The 23,490-nt window shown below is 46.6% G+C and overlaps 3 protein-coding genes across 3 annotated transcripts; all 3 read left to right on the forward strand.

The window, feature by feature from the left end:
• Positions 1 to 3,061: 3,061 nt before the first annotated feature.
• Positions 3,062 to 4,175, forward strand: LOC132764637 (actin, cytoplasmic-like). Its single transcript, XM_060758652.2, has one exon. It carries the CDS (start codon positions 3,066 to 3,068, stop codon positions 4,173 to 4,175), a length of 1,110 nt encoding a protein of 369 aa, XP_060614635.2. The 5' UTR covers positions 3,062 to 3,065.
• Positions 4,176 to 7,037: 2,862 nt separating this feature from the next.
• Positions 7,038 to 8,180, forward strand: LOC132764638 (actin, cytoplasmic-like). Its single transcript, XM_060758653.2, has one exon. The coding sequence runs from the start codon at positions 7,038 to 7,040 to the stop codon at positions 8,178 to 8,180; it is 1,143 nt and encodes a 380-aa protein (XP_060614636.2).
• A 5,812-nt stretch (positions 8,181 to 13,992) lies between these two features.
• Positions 13,993 to 15,102, forward strand: LOC132764636 (actin, cytoplasmic type 5-like). The gene has a single exon (XM_060758651.2). The coding sequence runs from the start codon at positions 13,993 to 13,995 to the stop codon at positions 15,100 to 15,102; it is 1,110 nt and encodes a 369-aa protein (XP_060614634.2).
• The last annotated feature ends 8,388 nt before the right edge of the window (positions 15,103 to 23,490 follow it).

The raw sequence follows: 23,490 nt of genomic DNA on the forward strand, positions 1-23,490 counted from the left end.
GGATGGACGAATCAGAAGAGAGCAGGGCGGGACGACTGCGGGCAATGGGGGAAATGATGGGATTGCAGATTGCTGGCCGGTGGAATGTGGGGCATTGTCTTTGGCTGGCAAGGTGTGAGGGCAGCAAACAAAGGTTTTCCGGTTCATGATGGGCTTTTGGGGGGAGAATCAACAAGATCGGGCTGCGGACCTCAAGGGATCAACGTTGCCCTTTGTAATTTTTAATTATTTTCTTTTCCAAAATCTCATGGACTTCCTTATCTCGCTAGACAGGCTCAGATGGCGAGATAGGGGTGGATGACTATTGTGTTATGTAGATGGATCAATCAACAATTTGAGTTTTGAGGAGGACAGGAATTTTCCTTGAGCCTTGCAGCAGTTCCTGGTCACTTTTTGTAAGGGAAAGGTCAACTGGAAAGGGGGGAGGCAGGGAAACGGGTGGCATCTCATGCATGCAAAGTTCATATAGAAATTCCCTTTCCCACCCCACATCTCTATTATTTTATTACAATATTTGATCTTTATTAAAAAGGGACTAGAAATCCTGTGGAAAGTTCGTGGTAACGGAAGCGGCGAACAGTCCAAATCACGCAGCAGAGAGTCCTGTTTTCAGGCTGGAATCAGCAGATGGGTGCTGAGTTGAAAAACAACAAAATCCATCGCTCTGTCCTTGGGAAACTACAACTCTCACAAAAGGGCAGAAGTCCAAAGATCCAGCCAGTTCCCCAAAAGCCTCGTGGGGTCCTTGTTGTTGTCAGTGTCTTGGCAATGTGACCAAGACTTAACCCTTGTTGTGTAGTCTGGTGCCCTTGCCCTTTGCAGAACTATAAGTCACTACCCCTTATTTTGAGGGAGGGGGGTGCTCGACATCATAAGGAAGGAAGGAAGGAGAAAGAGGGAGAGAGGGTAGGAGGGAGGAAGGAAGGAAAGAGAGAGAGAAGGATATTTATTTCAAATATGTATACTCCGCCCTTCTCACAGGGACTCAGGGGAGTCAGGTGTGGATGATGCGCCCAAAGTCCACCACAGAAGCCAAGATGAGGCTTGGACAGCTCCTCACCGATTCTTTTTTGCCACCCACCCCCACCCATGATATCCAACCCCTCCCTGCCTTCCTCCCATCATTACAATGCTGTGGGAGGTGTGTTTACGACGCTTGCTTATGACCGGAAAGGGTTTTTAAAGACGGGAGCCACTCAGAGATAAGACCAAAAGTGGTATTTAAGAAGGAAACGAAAAGGCAACTGAGGAGGACGACACTCTAGAGAAGCCGCCCCGAAAGAAAGCCCTGGGTGCCAAAGAAGACATTCTGCCCTTGCTGGGACTCTGGTGAGACGGGCGGCCAAGGCAAGGGCGTCACCTCGAGGGGAGCGAGGCCTTGGGGAGCGTCTACACAAGGAGAGGGATCGGGGGGGGGGGGATCGCCTCCTGTCAGCTCAGCTTCCATTTCATGCTTTTCAAAAACTTTGGAGAAGAACAGATGGATCATTGTGTTGGAAGGGTTTCGGGGCCATGAGTTTTTGCTATGAGTTTTTCGGGCTGTATGTCCATGTTCCAGTAGCATTCTCTCCTGACGTTTCACCTACATCTCTGGCTGGCATCCTCAGAGGTTTGTTCAGAGGTCTGTTGGAAATGAGGCCAGTGGAGTGTGTGCGTTGTGTATCTAAAAGGGCCAGGGTGGGAGAAAGAACTCTTGTCTGTTTGAAGCAAGTGTGAGTGTTGCAGTTGGCAAGCGCGAATAGCATTCTGTGTCCAGGCTGGTTCATCAAGTGTGTGTGTGTGTGTGTAGATAGAGATAAAGATAGAGATAGAGGGATGGCATTTGGACAGAATGCAGAACTACTTCCAAACTATCAATCCCTTGAGTCATGAAATGCGCCTTATTGTTATTTTGCAAAGCTGGAAACACCGTGATTCCTACTTTGAAAGACTTAAAAGGGATCACATTGCTACCATGAGAAAATGCCAGGAAAACAATGTATTCCTGCTTTGTAAGATACAAATAAAGTGGAGAAAGTTTGGCAAGGAGAAATTCCAAACATGAGAAAAGTAGCAAAACAAAAAAAAAAAAAGCACGAATTGTTGGTTGGGTTGCTGTGAGTTTTCCGGGCTGTCTGGCCATGTTACAGAAGCATTCTCTCCAGATGTTTTGCCCACAACTATGGCAGACTTGTGAGGTTGTGAGGTCTGTTGGGAATTCGGCAAGTGGGGTTGATATACCTGTGGAAGGATGTCCAGGGAGGGAGAAAGAGCCCTTGTCTGTAGGAGGCAAGTGTGAATGTTGCCGTTCGCCGGCATTGAGTCTCATCAATCCTCCCACCAAAAGCCCTCCTCCTGCTCCCTGGATGTAGGTGAACTACAACTCCCAAACTCAAGGTCAGTGCCCACCAAACCCTTCCAGTATTTTCTGTTGGTCATGGGAAAACTGTGTGCCAAGTTTGGTTCAATTCCATCACTGGTGGAGTTCACAATGCTCTTTGATTGTGGGTGAATTATAAATTCCAGCAACTACAACTCCCAAATGCCAAGGTCCATTTCCCCCAAACTCCATCAGTGTTCACATTTGGGCATATTGAGTATTTGTGCCAGATCCATCATTGTTTGTGTCTACTGTGCTCTCTGGATGTAGGTGAACAAGGCCAATGCCCACCAAGCCCTTCCAGTATTTTCTGTTGGTCATGGGCGTTCTGTGTGCCAATCAAAGAGCATTCTGAACTCCACCAGCGATGGAATTGAACCAAATATGGCACACAGAACTCCCAAGATGAACAGAATATATATATCAGTGATTGGTGGTGGGGGGGGGGGGGGGCGCCAAAATACTGTTTGCTTACCGTTGAAAATTACCTAGGGCCGCCTCTGGTTGGCAATGATGGGATCCGATTGCTGAGATGTCTACAAGTTGGTTGGGTGGGAAGAGGGTTACCAATTATAGCATTTAGCCAGTCTAAGCCACCTCCACTGCCGAGAAAGTGTATCTCCATCTTCTCACGTACGAGTCTAGAACCTACTCGTGATTCATCCCACAAATGAACCGTCTGCTTGTTTTCTTACAGACCTAAACGATGGAGAACGATCTTCCTGCTTTGGTTGTTGTCAATGGCAGTAGAGTATGCAAAGCAGGACTTGCTGGGCATGATGCCCCAACCACCGTGTTTCCTTTTGTTGTTGGGAAAAACCGTTGGGGAAAGGACATCTTTGTGGGCAAGGAAGCCCAGAGCAAAGGAGACGAGCTGGATCTCAGCTACCCAGATGTCTTTGGCATCAACAACTGGGATGCCATGGAGAAGATCTGGCACCATATCTTCTACAATGAGTTGCAGGTGGCTCCAGAGGAGTATCCACTCCTGCTTACCAAACACCACACTAGCCGATATTGCCACGAGGAGAAGTTAATGCAGCTCATGTTTGAGACCTTCCACGTGCCGTCTTGCTACTTGGCCATCCAGGCAGTGCTGTCTCTGTATGCCTCTCACCGGACCACAGGGGTTGTCATACATGTTACAGGTAGACATGCTAAAATTGTTCCCGTCTATGAAGGTCATGCCTTGGAACGTGCTATTAGACATTTTGGAATGGGTGGGCATCACCTGACCACCTTCCTCTCGCGTACCCAGCGGGACTGGATCTCCAGATTCAAGAATGGCACAGAGATCGTGAAGGACATCAAAGAGAAGTTCTGCTATGTTGCCCTAGACTATGAATTGGAGATGGCCACTGCTGCGTCCTCCTCCACCTTGGAGAAGAGCTATGAGCTGCCGGATGGGAAGGTGATCACCGTCGGCAGTGAACGTTTCAGGTGCCCTGAGGCCCTCTTCCAACCCCGGGTGGCAGGTAGAACTCCGACGTGGAACAGTACACGTGGCATCCATGAGGTGGCCTTAAAAGCTATCTTAGACTGTGACAAAGACCTCCAGAAGGACCTCTATGCCAACACTGTGCTGGCCGGTGGGACCACCATGTTGCCTGGCTTTGCCGAGCGGATGGGCACCGAGATGACAGCCCTGGCTCCAGAGAACATGAAGATCAATATAATTGCTCCCTCTGAGCGCAAGAACTCGGTGTGGATTGGAGGCTCGCTCCTGGCATCTCTCTCCACCTTCCGACACATGTGTGTAAGCAAGGAGGAATACAATGAGGCTGGACCAGCCATTGTCCGCCGCAAATGCTTTTGAGCTCCACAGCTGCTGTCCCCCCCAAACAGACCAATGGTTTAGGTGATGATTACGCAATACCGCCGGACCCCAAGTCTGACCGAGTGCCACCTGATGGTCCTCGTGAACACCAAGGCCAGCCCGAGACCCACCACATAAGATGGCTCATGCTTCCTATCCAAGTGAAAGGAGGTCCTTGACCCAAGGCTTGGATCATCTCGATTACTTCTGTGTTACACCTGCTATTGCGGGTCTAGCACTCAGTGCGCTTTTCGCCATGGAGAAGAAAGGCATGGACCGAGACCAAGCGTGAGGGAGACCGTCATCCTTCTAAAGGAGGAGCAACCACGAATGCAAAAAGGAACGTTCTGAGTTAGACCAAAGGGGAAGAGACTGCCTCTTCCCTGATCTTGGCTGGAAGAATGGGTCTCTCCTCAGACAGTGTCTCTCCGTCTTCCTAATGCTGCGATCCCTTAATGCGGTGCCTCAGGTTGTGGTGACCACCATCACATTATTATCACCACATTGTTTTAGTTGCTACTCCACAACTGTTATTTTGCTACTGTTGTGAATTGTAATGTAAGTATCTGATAGGCAGGATGTATGTTCATTCACTGGACCAAATTTGGCACACTGAATACTGGTGGGGTGGGGGTTGATTTGGTCATTTGGGAGTTGTAGTTGCTGGGATTTATAGTTCACTTTCAATCAAAGAGCATTCTGAACTCCACCAACGATGGAATTGAACCAAACTTGGCAGACAGGACTCCTGATATCGAGCTCTTTTGTGGAGGGTCTTCCCAGCAAGGGAGATCCCTGAGGACCGCGCCAAAGAGAGTCCTTAAAAACCTTGGTGAGGCCAGGCGAAGCCAATTTCAGCGATAAAAAATATTAAAAATAATAATCCCCACCAAAGCGGAAGAAGTCCAGCAATCGAGGTGTCTTTATTAGCGATTCAGCTGAGATCGGATGCAAGTGGGAATAGTTCCACCACAAGCATACTGCTAGGCATTTTACAAGCATATTTATAGACAAAATACAAAGGAAACATTTCAAATGTCCCGCCCGCCCTCTGCCTCTGGAGGGCCAATCAGCAGGCTTTCCTTGCTTCTGAGGATGGACGAATCAGAAGCAGGCAAGGCGAGACAACCGCAGGCAATGAGGGGAAATGATGGGATTACAGATTGCCAGCCAGAATGGAATGCGAGGCTTTGTCTTGGCCGGCAAGGTGTGACCGCTGTAAACAAAGGTTTTCCTGTTGGAAATGGTTTTGGGGGAAGAAACAACAGGGTCGGATTGCGGACCTCAAAAGGGATCAACACTATCCTTTGTAGTTTCAATCATTTTTCTTTCCAAAGTCTCATAACTTCCTCATCTCGCCAGTCAAGCTCAGAAAACGAGATAAGGGAATCAATGGCTATTTTCCATGCAGATGAGTTGATCAACAAGAGAGTCCTGGGTCACTTTTTGTAAGGGAAAGGTCAAGAGGGAAAAAAAGGGGGAAGGCAGGGAAGCGGATGGCATCTCATGCATACAAAGTTCATATAAAAATTCCCTTTCCCACCCCACATCTTTATTATTTTATTGCAATATTGATTTATTAAAAGAACTGGAAATCCTGGGGAAGGTTCGTGGAAGCGGAGGTGGTTTGCAGTCCAAGTCAGGCAGCAAAGAGTCATTTCTCCCTGCAGAAGTCAGCAGATGGGCGCTGAGTTGATCAATAACAGAGTCCATCGCTCAGCCCTTGGGGAACTACAACTCTCACAAAAGGGCAGAAGTCCCAAGAACCAGCCATTTCCCAAAAAGCTTTGTGGGGCCCTTGTTGTTGCCAGTGCCTTGGCAATGTGACCAAGACTTAACCATTGTTGTGTAGTCTGGTGCCCTTGCCCTTTGCAGAACTATAAGTCACTATCCCTTAATTATGAAGGGGGGGTTGGTGCCTGACATCACTCCCATGACCAACAGAAAATACTGGAAGGATTTGGTGAGCATTGGCCTTGAGTTTGGGAGTTGTAGTTCACCTGTATCCAGAGAGCACTATGGACTCAAGCAATGATAGATTTGGACCAAACTTGGCACAAATACTCAATATGCCCAAATGTGAACACTGGTGGAGTTTGGGGAAAATAGACCTTGACATTTGGGAGTTGTAGTCACTGGGATTTATAGTTCATCTAAAAAGAGCATGAACTCCACCAGCTATGGAATTGAACCAAATTTGGCAGACAGGACTCCCATGACCAACAGAAAATACTGGAAGGGTCCCGGCCCCCAGGTTGACAGATGCCGTCCTAAGAGGTCAGCTGTTGCTGGCCTCATATTCGCTCTTATATATTTCCATTCTGCTTGGAACGATCAGATTCCAGAATTCCAAAATGCAGAGATGTTTCCCTGCAAGGATGTCCATGAATGCTCTGAAACCTGAGATTCAGCTCCGATAGATGAAACCACCTGGCTCACCTGGACTGATTTTATACATCTTTATAGCAAGCCTATGTGTGACGGCTAACACCGCAATGCCTTCCCTTCACTGACATTCTCTCAAATAAAATGATTTATGCATATACATTTGACTTAATTTCTTTTGAAATTCTCCATTATTTATTGACGAAACCTTTTCAACTTTTTGTTTTTACGTGTCAGGAGTGACTTGAGAAACTGCAAGTCGCTTCTGGTGTGAGCTGTCCACATTTCTCAAGGGAGTGCTTACGCTGTGAGTATTGGACTGGAAGCACGTACACGGACACTTTTCAGAACTAGAAGGCATTGCAATGCTAACAATGTGAATCCGCCAGCAAGAAAATACCTGGGACGTTGTTCACTCTGGATAAGACTTCACCAATACTTCCCTGTCCGCTTGTTTTCCCGCAGATTGGCTCGGAAATGGCGGATAACAACAGGCCCGTTCTGTTTGTGATCAACGACTATCGGACGTGCAAAGCCGGATTTACGGGACGCGATTCCCCGAGTGTTGTCTTCCCCTCTGTTGTTGGGAGGAGCAGCGGGGAGGAGAAGGACGTCTATGTGGGAGCGGAAGCCCAGAGCAAGAGAGACATCCTGACCCTGAAGTACCCCGTGGAATATGGATACGTCAACAACTGGGACGACATGGAGAAGATCTGGCACCACACTTTCTACAATGAGTTGCAAGTGGCCCCCGAGGAGCACCCGGTCTTGCTCACTCAACGACCCCTCAACCCCATACAAAGCCAGGAGAAGATGACACAGATCATGTTTGAGACCTTCAGCACGCCTGCCATGTATGTGGCCATCCAGCCGGTGCTGTCTCTGTACGCCTCGTCTCGAACCACAGGAGTGGTCCTTAATATACGAAACAACTATGGTGAAATTGTGCCTATCCATGAAGGTCGCGTCTTGCCACGTTCTCTTTTTCGTTTCTTCATGTGTGGTCAGGACTTGACCGACTATCTCCTGAAGCTCCTCACAGAAAGGGGCTACAGCTTCACCAGTGAGGCAAGGAGAGGGATGGTGAGGGACATCAAGGAGAAGCTCTGCTACGTCGCCTTGGATCTTGAGCAGGAGATGGACACTGCTGCATCCTCCTCCTCGTTGGAGAAGAGCTATGAGATGCCAGATGGGAAGGTGATCACCATCGGGAATGAGCGTTTTCGGTGCCCCGAGGCCCTCTTCCAACCCTTGCTCATGGAGCAAGAGTCAGGCGGCACACATGGGGGTCTGTGGGAAACCATCAGGCACTGCGACATTGACCTCCATCCATACCTCTACGCCAATACCGTGCTAGCAGGTGGGAGCACCATGTTCTCTGGCTTTGTGGAGAGGATGCACTCAGAGATGACAGCCCTGGCTCCAAAGAACATGAAGATCAATATCATCGATCCACCTGAACACAAGAACTCAGTGTGGATTGGGGGGTCCCGCCTGGCTTCTCTCTCCACTTTCCGACACATGTGTATCAGCAAGGAGGAATACGGCGAGGCTGGCCCGAGCGTTGTCCGCCGCAAAGGCTTTCACTTTTGCGCATCTGATTATTCGCAGATGTTTTGAGCATGTTCCCATTCGGAATCTCGTGGCCCTCCAAACTTAACTGGACGACTTAGAGATGCTCTCGCTAGGCCTCTGAAGGTCCTGTGACACGACTCTTCCAGCAAACATTGACCACAGAATTGTACTGGAGGACTGAGAGGTTGCCAGAGATGTCATGAATCCTTTTTAAAGAAAGGTTCTTTTATTGCCATTTTCAGTGTGAGAGGGTAGATCACAACGTTTACACTTTTACACAAAGAACGGCATTGGACAAATAGACATTCAGATCCTACGTAACTACATTGAGTTCACAAACAGCTTTCAGTTTCATCGGCTAACAAACAAACAAAGGAGGGGTTACATTTTGCTCAGCATTCACATCCACACCAACATTCATTCATCTTCATGCATCTAAATATCACCATATCTTTTCTCCCTCCTTGGAGAAGAACGCCTGCTTCCTTGCAAATCTGTCAATGCACCAAGTGCCAAAATGCATCGTCTTTCCCTAAGAGCGTGACTCTGAAACCGCACTTCTTTCTCTTTCCTTGAGAAAAGGAGGCCAAGTGTCCAGAATCCTGCTTTCCGTGGCAGATCTGACATTCCCCCAATTGCGTGCACCATCTCTATCCTTCCCATGGAGCAGAGCATGGCGGGTGAACATCACAGCTGTCTGTCACACTTTTGGGTTATAATACGGTCTCTTATATAGCAGTATTTCTAGTGATGTTGTTCCAAAGTTGTAAATGAATGATAGATGTTTTTCCAGCTTGAAGCATTCATCAGTTTCCCGGCAGATGTTGACTCTTCTTGATTGGTGTTGGTAGACAGAAGCAGCCTTGGGTTTACTTCCTTCTTAATGTAAGGAAACCTTGTAAACATTACCTTAACTTAATGAGCCATTGCCTTCGACTAATGTAAAAACGTTGTTTTTCCTGAAGTTAATCAAGTCAGCAATGTCAATAGAATCCTAGAATCCAAGAGTTGGAAGAGACCTCCTGGGCCATCCTCCAGTCCAACTCCATTCTGCCAAGAAGCAGGAATATTGCATTCAAAGCACCCCTGACAGATGGCCATCCAGCTTCCCTTCTGCTAACCCTTTGGGAAGCAAAACAACCACCACCACCTCCTCCTCGTCATAGAATCCTAGAATCCTAGAGTTGGAAGAGACCTCATGGGCCATCCAGTCCAACCCCATTCTGCCAAGAAGCAGGAATATTGCATTCAAATCACCCCTGACAGATGGCCATCCAGCCTCTGTTTCAAAGCTTCCAAAGAAGGAGCCTCCACCACACTCCCTCCGGGGCAGAGAGTTCCACTGCTGAACGGCTCTCACAGTCAGGAAGTTCTTCCTCATGTTCAGATGGAATCTCCTCTCTTGTAGTTTGAAGCCATTGTTCCCTTGCGTCCTAGTCTCCAGGGAAGCAGAAAGGAAGCTTGCTCCCTCCTCCTCCCTGTGGCTTCCTCTCACATATTTATACATGGCTCTCATCATATCTCCTCTCAGCCTTCTCTTTTTCAGGCTAAACATGCCCAGCTCCTTAAGCCGCTCCTCATAGGGCTTGTTCTCCAGACCCTTGATCATTTTAGTCACCCTCCTCTGGACACATTCCAGCTTAGAGTCAATATCTCTCTTGAATTGTGGTGCCCAGAATTAGACACAATATTCCAGGTAAAGTGGTCTCACCAAAGCGGAATAGAGCATGGGGAGCATTAAATCATTTGTCACAGTTCCTATCAATGTCAGCAATTCAGCAACATTTTCTAGGCCTCGTTCCTTCCGAACTCTGTCTCCAAAATTATTAGCTCTCATTCATTCATCTTTCATACAATTCCATTCAAACCATACATCATATTGCATTGTGACAGAGCAGGGTACTCCCCAGAAAAATAAGTGTCAATATAATTTGAATTATTTATTTATTATTTATTTATTTATTGACTTTGCTTCTATACGGCTGTATCTCAAGCCCGAAGGCGACTCATGGCGGTTCACAAACAGTAAGAACAGTAGAAACAGCAGTGGTTCCATACAACATAGAACAATTGACTGAACACCTTATCCATAAATTACCGATAAGCAATTACAATGCACAATTATTACAAAAAACAACCGTACCCAATCTTCTCATCATCCAAGCGTAGTCCAGGTTCGTCGTCCATTGTTCCCTTCCTATGTTCCATTACCAGATTGCACTAAATTACTCAAACGCCTGCACAAACATCCAGGTCTTCACCTTTTTGCGGAATACCATTAGAGATGGTGCTAGCCTAATGTCCGTAGGAAGGGCGTTCCACAGCCGAGGAGCCACCACCGAGAAGGCCCTATCTCTCGTCCCCGCCAGCCGAGCTTGAGAAGCAGGCGGGATCGAGAGCAGGGTCTCCCCGGAAGATCTCAAAGTCCTGGTGGGTTCATAGGCAGAGATGCGGTCAGATAGGTAGCTTGGGCCGGAACCGTTTAGGGCTTTAAAGGCCAATGCCAGCACTTTGAATTCAGCCCGGTAGCAGATCGGTAGCCAGTGGAGTTGGCGCAACAGGGGGGTTGTATGCTCCCTGCGCTCCGCTCCTGTTAACATCATGGCTGCCGAGCGTTGGACTAGTTGGAGCTTCTGAGCCGTCTTCAAAGGCAACCCCACGTAGAGAGCGTTGCAGTAGTCTAAACGGGATGTAACCAGAGCGTGGACTACCGTGGCCAAGTCAGACTTCCCAAGGTACGGGCGCAGCTGGCACACAAGCTTTAGCTGTGCAAATGCTCCCCTGGTCACCGTCGAAACCTGGGGTTCCAGGCTCAGCGATGAGTCCAGGATCACACCCAAACTGCGAACCTGCGTCTTCAGGGGGAGTGCGACCCCATCCAACACAGGCTGTAACCCTATACCCTGTTCGGCCTTGCGACTGACCAGGAGCACCTCTGTCTTGTCTGGATTCAATTTCAATTGAATTATTATTTATTATTTCCACTTTTGTTCCTTAGTGAATGTGGAGGTCTGATTGCAATGCTGTAGGCAGATTTCAGATCTTTTACACAGCAGCCCTGGATGGCCAATCAATCACATGCCAACACAGTAGTGAATATGAAAAGGGGAATTGAGAAATATATTCTGCCATCCAATGCCATCTCGAATTCAGCATCCTTCCTGACTCAGGGAGTATCTACACTGTGGAATTAATGCTGCTTGACAACACTGGACTGGCTATGGCTCAATACTACAGAATTATGGGAGTTGTCAATGTACAAGGCCTTTCACCCCTGTGGCAAAGAGCGCTAGTGCCTCACCAAACTGTAACTCCCAGTATCCATAGTATTCAACCAGGGTTGTCACGTTGCCGGGGCTCTGCCAGTACGCAGGCAGAGGTGAACCAAACCAAAGACCCAGCTTGTGTCAAACTGTTTAATTAAAGCAGCCCTTACTTTCTGGCTTTTTCATAGTCCAAATGTAAAACATAAAGGGAGCACTCAGCCACAGAATATAAAACAAAGACTGATAGCAAATGCTGATGCAAGTTCAAGAGAACAGAGTAGTCAAAGGGTCCAGTCCAAAGGCCAAACACCGAGGATTCAATGAGTAAAGTCCAAGGATCAAGAGTCTACCCCGTAGTCAATAGCCGGCCCAGAGATTGAAGGTTCCAAGAGTTCAGGAGACAGGTCAGGATGATGTCAGGCACCACCCCCTCCCCCCCCTCATAATTAAGGGATAGTGACTTATAGTTCTGCAAAGGGCAAGGGCACCAGACTACACAGCAAGGGTTAAGTCTTGGTCACATTGCCAAGGCACTGACAACAACAAGGACCCCACAAGGCTTTTTGGGAAATGGCTGGATCTTGGGACTTCTGCCCTTTTGTGAGAGTTGTAGTTCCCCAGGGGCTGAGCGATGGACTCTGTTATTGATCAACTCAGCGCCCATCTGCTGACTTCTGCAGGGAGAAATGACTCTTTGCTGCCTGACTTGGACTGCAAACCACCTCCGCTTCCACGAACCTTCCCCAGGAGCATGGGATTTCCAGTTCTTTTAATAAATCAATATTGCAATAAAATAATAAAGATGTGGGGTGGGAAAGGGAATTTTTATATGAACTTTGTATGCGTGAGATGCCATCCGCTTCCCTGCCTTCCCCTTTTTTTCCCTCTTGACCTTTCCCTTACAAAAAGTGGCCCAGGACTCTTTTGTTGATCAACTCATCTGCATGAAAAATAGCCATTGATTCCCTTATCTCGTTTTCTGAGCTTGACTGGCGAGATGAGGAAGTTATGAGAATTTGGAGAGAAAAATGATTGAAATTACAAAGGATAGTGTTGATCCCTTTCGAGGTCCGCAATCCGACCCTGTTGTTTTTTCCCCCAAAACCATTTCCAACAGGAAAACCTTTGTTTACAGCGGTCACACCTTGCCGGCCAAGACAAAGCCTCGCATTCCGTTCTGGCTGGCAATCTGTAATCCCATCATTTCCCCTCATTGCCTGCAGTTGTCCTGCCTGGCCTGCTTCTGATTCGTCCATCCTCAGAAGCAAGGAAAGCCTGCTGATTGGCCCTCCAGAGGCAGAGGGCGGGCGGGACATTTGAAATGTTTTCCTTTGTATTTTGTCTATAAATATGCTTGTAAAATGCCTAGCAGTATGCTTGTGGTGGAATGATTCCTGCAATGCATCCGATATCAGCTGAATCACCAATAAAACACCTTGATTGCTTGGAACTTCTTCCGCTTTGGTGAGGTATTATTATTTTTAATATTTTTTTTGTCGCTGAAATTGGCTTTGCCTGGCCTCACCAAGGTTTTAGGACCCCTTTGGCACAGTCCTCAGGGATCTCCCTTGCTGGGAAGACCCTCCACAAAAGAGCTCGATATCATTGATACTGAAAATCCACAAACCTGGGGGAGAAAACCAGCAGCATCCACAACTAAAAGAGGACAAATATTTTTCTCCCGAGATCAGTCTCCAGGCTAGCTCCTTATAACCAGTTAAAGCCAACTGCGACCTGCCCCTTGCATGCCTCCACCCTTAACTGCTTTCACCCATAAACTCTTACTTACAGATTACTCAGCCCTTTAGAACTAAGATTAACCCCTTCCATTACCAACTGCCAAGCCTGCCACCACCAACCACCATCAGCTGCAGAACATGATACGTGACAATGGCAGTTCAAGTGGGGTCTGACTACATTAATTCTACGGTATGGGTGCACCGAATGCACTCCGAAGGATTTCATGCATCAACTGGCCTTGTGTTTTCTACAGGAATCTATCTGGTCAGAAATAGCCGTTGTCTTAAATGTCAATTTAGAATAATTAAGAAGTAGGAATTAATTTATGCCGATTTTGTTGATTTTTGGTAGCAAGTCTGTGAATGATGCCTGACTTTGTTATTTTCTTCCCTTTACCTGCTTTCTCTCAAATAAAATGATTAAGCGTATACGTTTGACTACATTTCTTTTTTTACTCTCTCTCACTTGTGGATGAAACCTTCTCAACTGTCCACACTTCTCAAGTGAGTGCTTATGTTATGACTATTGGGCTGGAAGCGTGCACACGTACGCTTTTCAAAATGGCAAGGCATCGCAATGCTAACAATGTGAATCCGCCGGCAAGAAAATACCTGGGACGTGGTTCACTCTGGATAAGACCTCACCAGTTCACTGTGTGCTTGTTTTCCCGCAGAATGGCGGATAACAATAGGCCCGTTCTGTTTGTGATCAACGACCATCGGATGTGCAAAGCAAAATGCAAGTGTGGAGGCATGCCTGCATATCCAATTTCTCACCTGGAATGTGATTCACTCTGAATAATACTTCACAAATTCCCTGTCTGCTTGTTTTCCCTGCAGGTCGGCTCGGAAATGGCGGATAACAATAGGCCTGCCCTCTTTGTGATCAACGGCAATCGGACGTGCAAAGCCGGATATGCGGGATGTGATTCCCCGAGCGTTGTCTTCCCCTCTGTTGTTGGGAGGAGCAGCGGGGCAGAGGAGGACTTCTATGTGGGAGCGGAAGCCCAGAGCAAGAGAGACATCCTGACCCTGAAGTACCCCGTGGAATATGGAATCATCCACAACTGGGACGACATGGAGAAGATCTGGCACCACACTTTCTACAATGAGTTGCGAGTGGCCCCTGAAGAGCACCCGGTCTTGCTCACTCAACGACCCCTCAACCCCTTTCACTGCCGGGAGAAGATGACACAGATCATGTTTGAGACCTTCAACACGCCTGCCATGTATGTGGCCATCCAGGAGGTGCTGTCTCTGTACGCCTCGTCTCGAACCACAGGAGTGGTCCTTAATATACGAAACAATTATGGTGAAAATGTGCCCATCTATGAAGGTCACGTCTTGCAGCGTGCTTTTATGCGTGGCTGCCCGTGTGGTCAACCCCTGACTGACTATCTCCTGGAGCTCCTCACGGAAAGGGGCTACAGCTTCACCAGTGAGGCAAGGAGAGGGATGGTGAGGGACATCAAGGAGAAGCTCTGCTACGTCGCCTTGGATTTTGAGCAGGAGATGGCCACCGCTGCATCCTCCCCCTCGTTGGAGAAGAGCTATGAGATGCCAGACGGGAAGGTGATCACCATCGGGAATGAGCGTTTTCGGTGCCCCGAGGCCCTCTTCCAGCCCTCTTTATTGGGGCTAGAGTCATGTGGCACACATGAGTGTCTTTTCAACACCATCATGAAATGCGACATTGACCTCCGTCCATACCTCTACGCCAACACGGTGCAAGCAGGTGGGAGCACCCTGTTCCCTGGCTTTGCGGAGAGGATGCACGCAGAGATGACAGCCCTGGCTCCAAAGAACATGAAGATCAATATCATCAATCCTCCCGAACACAAGAACTCAGTGTGGATTGGGGGGTCCTGCCTGGCTTCTCTCTCCACTTTCCGGGATATGTGTATCAGCAAGGAGGAATACGATGAGGCTGGCCCGACCATTGTCCACCGCAAATGCTTCTGAGGTTCTGTTGCTGCTTTCACGAATGAGCAGCATGCGTTTGGCGCTACAGATTTGCATTTTCTTTTCAGTTTTGCACATCTGATTATTTGCAGATGTGTTGAGCATGTTCCCACGAGGAATCCCTTGATCCTCCAAATACAACTGGAAGACAAAGAGATTCCTTTCCCAAGTCTTTGGAGGTCCTCTGGCATGATTATTCCAGTCATTACAGTTCTAAGCAGGATAGAGATATGGAACAAGTTCAGAATTTCAGACCAATCTCGTTAGTAAATTGTGATTACACGTTATTTGCAGAATTTTTAGCAAATGGATTGAAACAAAACTTAGTAAAAATATTAGATGGAGATCAAGTAGTTTTTCTTCCAGGCAGGCAGTTAAGCCAGAATGTGAGCAGAGTGGTAAACACTGTATTTTAGAGGTTACAGAACAGGACCCTGATAAAGATATTGTGCTACTACTATTTTTAGATGCAGAGAAAGCCTTTGACAATGTCTGTTGGGAATTTTTGGAAAAGGTATTGGCCCGGTATGGGTTTGGTCAGCAATTTTAAAGGGCTGTAGATGCGATGCTCAAGACAAAGATCTAAACTGAGAATAAATATTCAATTGTCAATTCCTACAGAGAGAAAAAAGGGAGGAGACAAGGTTGTCCTCTGTTGCCTTTACTGTTTATTTGAGAGTAGAAAAATTAAAGATTAGAATGAGAGAAGATAGGTGTCTTAAAGGAGCAAAAATAAAAGGGCATGAATGTAAAGTTAAGGCTGATGGGGATGATATGGTTTGTATTTTAGAGGACCCAACAAAGATCATCCAAAATTTAATGAAGACTATCAGCAAGTACGGCAATCTTTCAGGATTTAAATAAATAAATAAATAAAGAGAAACAACGTTTTTAACTAAAATGTTCTCTACGCCTGTGGATGTCTAGCCAAAGAATATCAGAAAACACAGTATTTTTTGTTGGTCATGGGGGTTCTGTGGAGGGAGTTTGGCCCAATTCTATTGTTGGTAGGGTTCAGAATGCTCTTTGATGGTAGGTGAACTATAAATCCCGGCAACTACAACTCCCAAATGTCAAGGTCTATTTTCCCCAAATTCCACCAGTGTTCACATTTGGGCATAGTGAGGATTTGTGCCAAGTTTGGCCCAGATCCACCATTGTTTGAGTCCACAGTGCTCTTTGGATGTAGGTGAACTACAACTCCAGAACTCAAGGTCAATGCCCACCAAACCCTTCCAGCATTTTCTGTTGGTCATGGGAGTTCTGTGTGCGATGTTTGATCAAATTCCATTGTTGGTGGGGTTCAGAATGCTCTTTCATTGTAGGTGGACTATAAATCCCGGCTACTGCAACTCCCAACCCCACTAGTATTCAGATTTGGGCGTATTGGGTATTTGTGCCCAATGTGGTCCAGTGAATGAAAATGCATCCTGCAGATCAGATTATCTACATGATGATTCACAACAGGAGCAAAACAACAGTTGTGAAGTAGCAACAGAAATAATGTGATGGTTGGGGGCCCATCAACCACAACCTGAAGAGCTGTATTAAGGGGTTGCAACATTGCGAAGGTTGAGGAACACTGTATGTACGAGGGGATCTAGATCAGGTATGGACAAACCCAGGTCCAGGGGCCGGAGGTGGCTCCTCGGGCCCTTTGCTCAGGCCCTCCTCTCTCTCCCCATCCTGTCCTTCCTTCCTTCCTTCTCGCTTTCCTTCTTCTACACTTTCGTCCTAATGGGAGAATGGATTAGGACTCGTTAGAAACATAACCTAAGAGTTACAGAAGTGTTCCTATTGGGTAACAGATGATCACCGGGCACATGGATATCTTGCTTCCATTGACGCTCTCAGCAGAGAAAGATTCATAGAGAAAATGAGGCCATGCTTTAAACTCGTGGAATAATTAAATAAATAAATGAATAAATAAATGAATAAATAAATGCAGGAAATAATGAAATAAAGAGCCCATCAGTGGCCGGGACATGGAAGCGGATGGAAATAAATGAATAAATGAATAAATAAATTGAGGGAATAATGAAATAAAGAGCCCATCAGTGACCGGAGCACGGAAGCTGATGAAAATAAATAAATAAATAAATAAATGCAGGAAATAATTAAATAAATCACCCAGCAGTGACCGGGACATGGAAGCAGATGAAAATAAATAAATAAATAAATAAATGAATAAATGAATAAATAAATTGAGGGAATAATGAAATAAAGAGCCCATCAGTGACCGGAGCACGGAAGCTGATGAAAATAAATAAATAAATGAATAAATAAATAAATAAATGCAGGAAATAATTAAATAAATCACCCAGCAATGACCGGGACATGGAAGCGGATGAAAATAAATAAATAAATAAATGAATGAATAAATAAATAAATAAATGCAGGAAATAATTAAATAAATCACCCAGCAGTGACCGGGACATGGAAGCAGATGAAAATAAATAAATAAATAAATACTGGAAATAATTAAATAAATCACCCAGCAGTGACTCGGGCATGGAAGCTGCTTTATTTTATTTATTTATCGCGTCATCAGCAACTTTGTGCAAGTGATAAACGTGATAATAGTATCATCTCCACTGGAACAAGACCAGCTTTCCACTTCTGTAGGGAGTAAGTTTCTCTGCTGGCTGGAGGGGGCTGGACCCAATTCCCTTTGGAGGTCTCTGGCATCTCATTCCCTGGAGCTACTTCAACAGGCCGGATGGCCGTCTTCTGGGAGGGCTTTCCCTGGTCTTCCTTCCTAGCCGAAAGGGCTTGGGCTGGGTGGCCTTAGTGATTCATCACACGGGTGTCCTACTGTTCTTTCCATAGACACAAAGTCCTCAGTCATTCCAGAAACAGGGACATTTCAGAGCCAATCCCCCACATAGAGACACCAGAGTATCAGAAGCACATTGGCTACCTCTCACTTAATCGTCCAATAAGGTAGCACTTAATGTCTTTAGAATGATAGAATAACGTTATTGTCTCTGTACATTGTACAATAAAAGGAAATGAATTCCCCAACAGACATCACAAAAACATACCCATCCCTCCACACTTCAAGCACCAACCACCATTTCAGAAGGAAGGTCTGTTTCTGTGCACGGGTTGCTCCCATTTTGACACAACATCACACAACATCAGTTCTTAATAGCAAAATACTCAGTTTATTTCTTTGTTTTTAGTCTCTTCCTTTTCAGCTGCTCTTACATTTCTTCGAAGAAGAATCTATAACTTGAATTCTGCAAGTAGGCAGCTGAAGAGTGGCAGGAAAAGGGAAGGGGAAGGGAGAGGAGAAGGGGGGGGGAACCGGAAGGGGAGGGGAAGGGAGGGGAGGGGAGGGGGAAGGGAGGGGAGGGGAGGGGGAAGGGAGGGGAGGGGAGGGGGAAGGGTGGGAAAAGGAGGGAAAGGAGAAACAGAAGGAAAGAAAGAAAGAAAGGAAAGGGAAAAAGAAAAATAGAAAGCAAAGGATACGGAAAAAGGGAAAGAGAAACAGAAAGAGAAAACAAAGGAGAAGATAGCTGTAAAAAAACCTACCGCTCAATTTCAGTATTGCATATTGATGATACATTATTTGCTAATATCTTGGTAGAAAGACTAAAGCACTTTCTAATGGATAAAGGGAGAAGAATGGGGCTTCCTCCCGTAACGAAGAATGAATGATAACGTCAGAACCGCGACAAACGTCATTCTGAAAAGAACAACGATGAAGAATGTGTGTTCTTAGCGCTAGACGCGGAGAAGGCCTTCAACAACATAAATTGGAAGTTCTTCATCTAACTCATGCAAGAATTCGATATGGGGCACTACTTCATAAATGCCATAAAATCGGTATATAATAATATACCGATTTGTAAGATCCTCCTTGATAAGAATTTGGGGAAAGTAGAAAAGCAGATTTCATTTTTAAAAAAACCTCTGAATACCCACCGTGGAAGCGGTACAGAGGAGAGATCGAGGGTGGGAAAGGGGGCTCAGAGACAAAGAGAGACAGTGAACCCAAACAATAGAAGATTGCTTCACAAAGTGAGCAGCAAATATTGGACACACTACATGAATGACTGATTGGGAAAAGAATTTGGAACAAGAAAGTGAAATCTACCAACTCTTACGACCTAGGCGAGAATCGGATCAAAGTATGAAACTGAGGTGAAGAAGAGGTAGACGGAGGCGTGAGAGGGGCCTGAGAAAAGAAAGGAGAAGGCCAAAAGAGAAGGAGAAAAGAAAAAGTGAACAGAGAAGGGCAAAGGGAAGAGGGAGAGGAGAGAGACGAAAGGAGGGAGAAGAGACAGAAAGAAGGGAAAGAGTTAAGAGAAAGGAGGCAGATGAGTGAGACTGTGAGGTATGTGAGATGTGTAGAGTGTGTGAGAAGAAAAAAGGTAAAAGAGAGGGAAAAAACCAGAAAAAAGCAAAATATAAAAAGAAAAAGGGAGAAAAGAGTGATGGGTGATCTGAGATGGGCAACGTGTGTGAGATGTGCATGGTGTATGTGATGTGTGTGCAGTATAATGTGCACAATTTGTGTGGTGTATGAACTGTGTGTACTATGCGTGTGGTATGTGTTCCGTGTGATGTTCGTATTCTGTGTGTTGCATGTGATATGAAATGGGTGATATGAAATGGGCATGTTCATAGAATCATAGAATCAAAGAGTTGGAAGAGGCCTCATGGGCCATCCAGTCCAACCCCATTCCGCCAAGAAGCAGGAATATAGCATGTTGTGTGACATGTGTGTGGTGTGTGATGTGTGTGGTTTGTCTGGTGTATGAGGCGTGTGTATTATGTATGACCTGATGTGTGTGTTCTGTGTGATGAAGTGTTCTGTGTGATGTGTGTGGTGTGTCAGGTGTGGGGAGGGGAGAAGGAAGGGGAGGGGAGGGAGGGAGGGGGAGGGAGGGGGAGGGAGGGGAGGGGGAGGGGAGGGGAGGGGAGGGAGGGGGAGGGAGGGAGGGGGAGGGGAGGGGGAGGGAGGGGGAGGGGAGGGGAGGGAGGGGGAGGGGGAGGGGGGAGGGGGGAGGGGAAAGGGTGGGAGGGAGGGGGATTGAACAGTCAGACTTTTGCCACAACTGAACACACATCTCAAGTCTTTGGGATTTCAAACTGGTGGGAAGTATAAAAAAGCAGAAAAAAAGAGGACGGTTCAGCCTGTCTTCCTTCAACCATGGCCTTCTACTCTCATCTCAAGATGTTTTGGGCTCAGTTCTGTTCACGACTGGTCAATGCTGTGATTTCCTGTTGAGTTCAAATCTAGCCAGAAGTGGATCCAACATCCAGGCGGTTGAGGAGAGGAACATTGGGCATTGGGCAACCCATCAGGAAGAAGAAGAAGAAGAAGGCCAAACGCTGCCTTGGCGTAGTCGTGGTTCTCTTGCTTTCCTCGGATCCCACCTGGCTCTCTCTCACTCCTGGTGCTGTTGTCTCCTGTTGTCTCCGCCAATTCACCTTTCTCTCCAAGTCTTTGGCACAGAGTATGTTTCCGACCGGGCTTGATCCGGTTGAAACCCTGGCTGATATCTCTGCCGTATCCCAACACTTGTGAGGCTTTTCACCTGAGGAGAATGAGAAGAAGGACATCCCATGACACAAGGCAGCTTCACCAGCTTGGTGAAGGACCCAATTTTGGGCCCAGATCTAAAATATGAGGATGCCTGTTGCCCCCCACCTGGCTCCCTTCCCAGATCAGAAGTCCAGCAGGGAAGAGGAGTGGAGACCCCATGCCGGGAACCCAGCCAGACCAGTTCAAACTGCTTTAATGAACCAGAGAAGGAAATGCAAAGACTACCCAAGACTTCTAGAACAAACTTTGTCCTGTGCTGCCTTGGACTCACCTGAGGAGGAGGAACGGGGCAACCCAAGAGCTCTGGTGTCAGTTGGAAGCCCCTTGCAGCATCCTTCTCCTTGCATCGTTGGCAACCAAACAGGCCTGGGTCTTTCTCAGCCATACGTGTGAGCATTTCTTCATGATACAGATCTTCGTGGTACCACTTATCCAGACATACTTCTCCCATGGGGGGCGGGGGTGGGTGTTGATGTGCCTGGAGCTTTGCCTGAAAGCTTGGCCTCACCCTTGCTGAGGCTTGTGGGGCTTGTCGTCCAAGCTGTGCTCCTGCAGAAAGAAAGAAAGAAAGAAAGAAAGAAAGGAAGGAAGGAAGGAAGGAAGGAAGGAAGGAAGGGCTTGAGTCCACGGCACAATGCCATAGGGAAGAAGGAGCATCCCCAGACTTTGCCTAAATGGGGCAAAGTAGCATTCAACCGGGAAAACCTAGAATACTCACCAAAAATACATGTGCATAGCAGATAAACTCTGTGTTGAACTGAAGGTAAATCTGGGTTTTCTATGTAGTGTAGTCAAGCCGCATATAACCACATCTGTAACAGATCCAAAGACACAACTGGACAGGAGTTGGCTGTCTGGCAAGTGGCCAGCCTCTCTCCCTCCCAGCTGCCACCTCTGCTCAGACCTGAAGGTCATCCCGATAGTGACATCATCATCATCATCATCATTCATGGCATCAGAGTGTTTGTGATCAGCTGAGGCTGCCTCCATGTCAACAACAGTTTAGACAACCCTTGGGTGTTTCTTTATTGGAAGTTACATAATGGGTGTAGAAGAGTTTAACAGGAAGCACTCTCTCACTCATCCAAAAGGGTCGGTTACGCACATATTGTGAACAGATAATTGGTAATATTGGTAAAATACATATATATATATTTACATTTCAGTTGGAAGATGAGCAAGTGAAAGACTGTATGATAAAATGGGATGTTTATCGACCAGAAGTTGATGGCAAAAGTGACTAGGAGGGTGATATTGGAATCCTAGGATAACAGAGTTGGAAGAGACCTCATAGATCATCATTAACTGACCCAAATAGTACTTTTTCTGTGACTTTTGTGAGTGTTGACTGTAAAAGTGTAGCTCAGAACTGTCACAGTTTCTCATCACAATATTACGATTATGCTATAAAAGTGCCAATATATGGGAGCTGATTTTCCAGCCACAGAGAACAGATATGACAATACAATGTATTTAGATCTCCGGCATCCCGTTGGGCACACAGAATGTATGTCCTGCCTACAGTCTTATGCGCAGGCCCAGCGTGCGACAGCACAACAACTCCAAAACCTCAAGGTCAATGCCAACCAAACCCTTCCATTATTTATTGTTGCTTATGGGAGTTCTGTGTGCCCAGTTTGGTTCAATTGCATCATTGGCGGAGTTCAGAGTGCTCTTTGTTTGTAGGTGAAATACCAGTAACTACAACTCCCAAATGACAAAATCTATCCCACTGCAACTCCAGCAGTATTCAGATTTGGGCATATCGGTTATTTGTGCCAAATTACGCCAATTAATTTGAAAAATAGGATCCATGTTAGTGTTATTTAACTCAAATCAATCTCCACTTTGTGCAAGTGATAAACGTTCTAATAGTATCATCTCCACTGGAACAAGACCAGCTTTCCACTTCTGTAGGGAGTAAGTTTCTCTGCTGGCTGGAGGGGGCTGGACCCAATTCCCTTTGGGGGTCTCTGGCATCTCACTCCCTGGAGCTATTTCAACAGGCCGGATGGCCGTCTTCTGGGAGGGCTTTCCCTGGTCTTCCTTCCTAGCCGAAAGGGCTTGGGCTGGGTGGCCTTAGTGGTTTATCACACGGGTGTCCTACTGTTCTTTCCATAGACACAAAGTCCTCAGTCATTCCAGAAACAGGGACATTTCAGAGCCAATCCCCCACATAGAGACACCAGAGTATCAGAAGCACATTGGCTACCTCTCACTGAATGGTCCAATAACCATAGAAACCTTAAAGTATTTAGAATGATAGAATAATGTTATTGTCACTGTACATTGTACAATAAAAAGAAATGAATTCCCCAACAGACATCACAAAAACAACATACCCATCCCTCCACACTTCAAGCACCAACCACCATTTCAGAAGGAAGGTCTGTTTCTGCGCCTGGGTTGCTCCCATTTTGACACAACATCACACAACATCAGTTCTTAATAGCAAAATACTGAGTTTATTTCTTTGTTTTTAGTCTCTTCCTTTTCAGCTGCTCTTACATTTCTTCGAAGAAGAATCTATAACTTGAATTCTGCAAGTAGGCAGCTGAAGAGTGGCAGGAAAAGGGAAGGGGAAGGGGAAGGGGAAGGGGGGGGAACCGGAAGGGGAGGGGAAGGGAGGGGAGGGGAGGGGGAAGGGAGGGGAGGGGAGGGGAAGGGAAGGGAGGGGAAGGGGAAGGGGAAGGGAGGGGAGGGGAAAGGGTGGGGAAAGGAGGGACAGGAGAAACAGAAGGAAAGAAAGAAAGAAAGGAAAGGGAAAAAGAAAAATAGAAAGCAAAGGATACGGAAAAAGGGAAAGAGAAACAGAAAGAGAAAACAAAGGA

The sequence above is a fragment of the Anolis sagrei genome, chromosome X (genome assembly GCF_037176765.1).
Source record: "Anolis sagrei isolate rAnoSag1 chromosome X, rAnoSag1.mat, whole genome shotgun sequence".
Lineage (NCBI taxonomy): Eukaryota > Metazoa > Chordata > Lepidosauria > Squamata > Dactyloidae > Anolis > Anolis sagrei.

Excerpts from the sequence above, each read along its gene's own strand:
- LOC132764637 (XM_060758652.2), top strand. The coding sequence starts at position 3,066 with ATGGAGAACGATCTTCCTGCTTTGGTTGTTGTCAATGGCAGTAGAGTA.
- LOC132764638 (XM_060758653.2), top strand. The coding sequence starts at position 7,038 with ATGGCGGATAACAACAGGCCCGTTCTGTTTGTGATCAACGACTATCGG.
- LOC132764636 (XM_060758651.2), top strand. The coding sequence starts at position 13,993 with ATGGCGGATAACAATAGGCCTGCCCTCTTTGTGATCAACGGCAATCGG.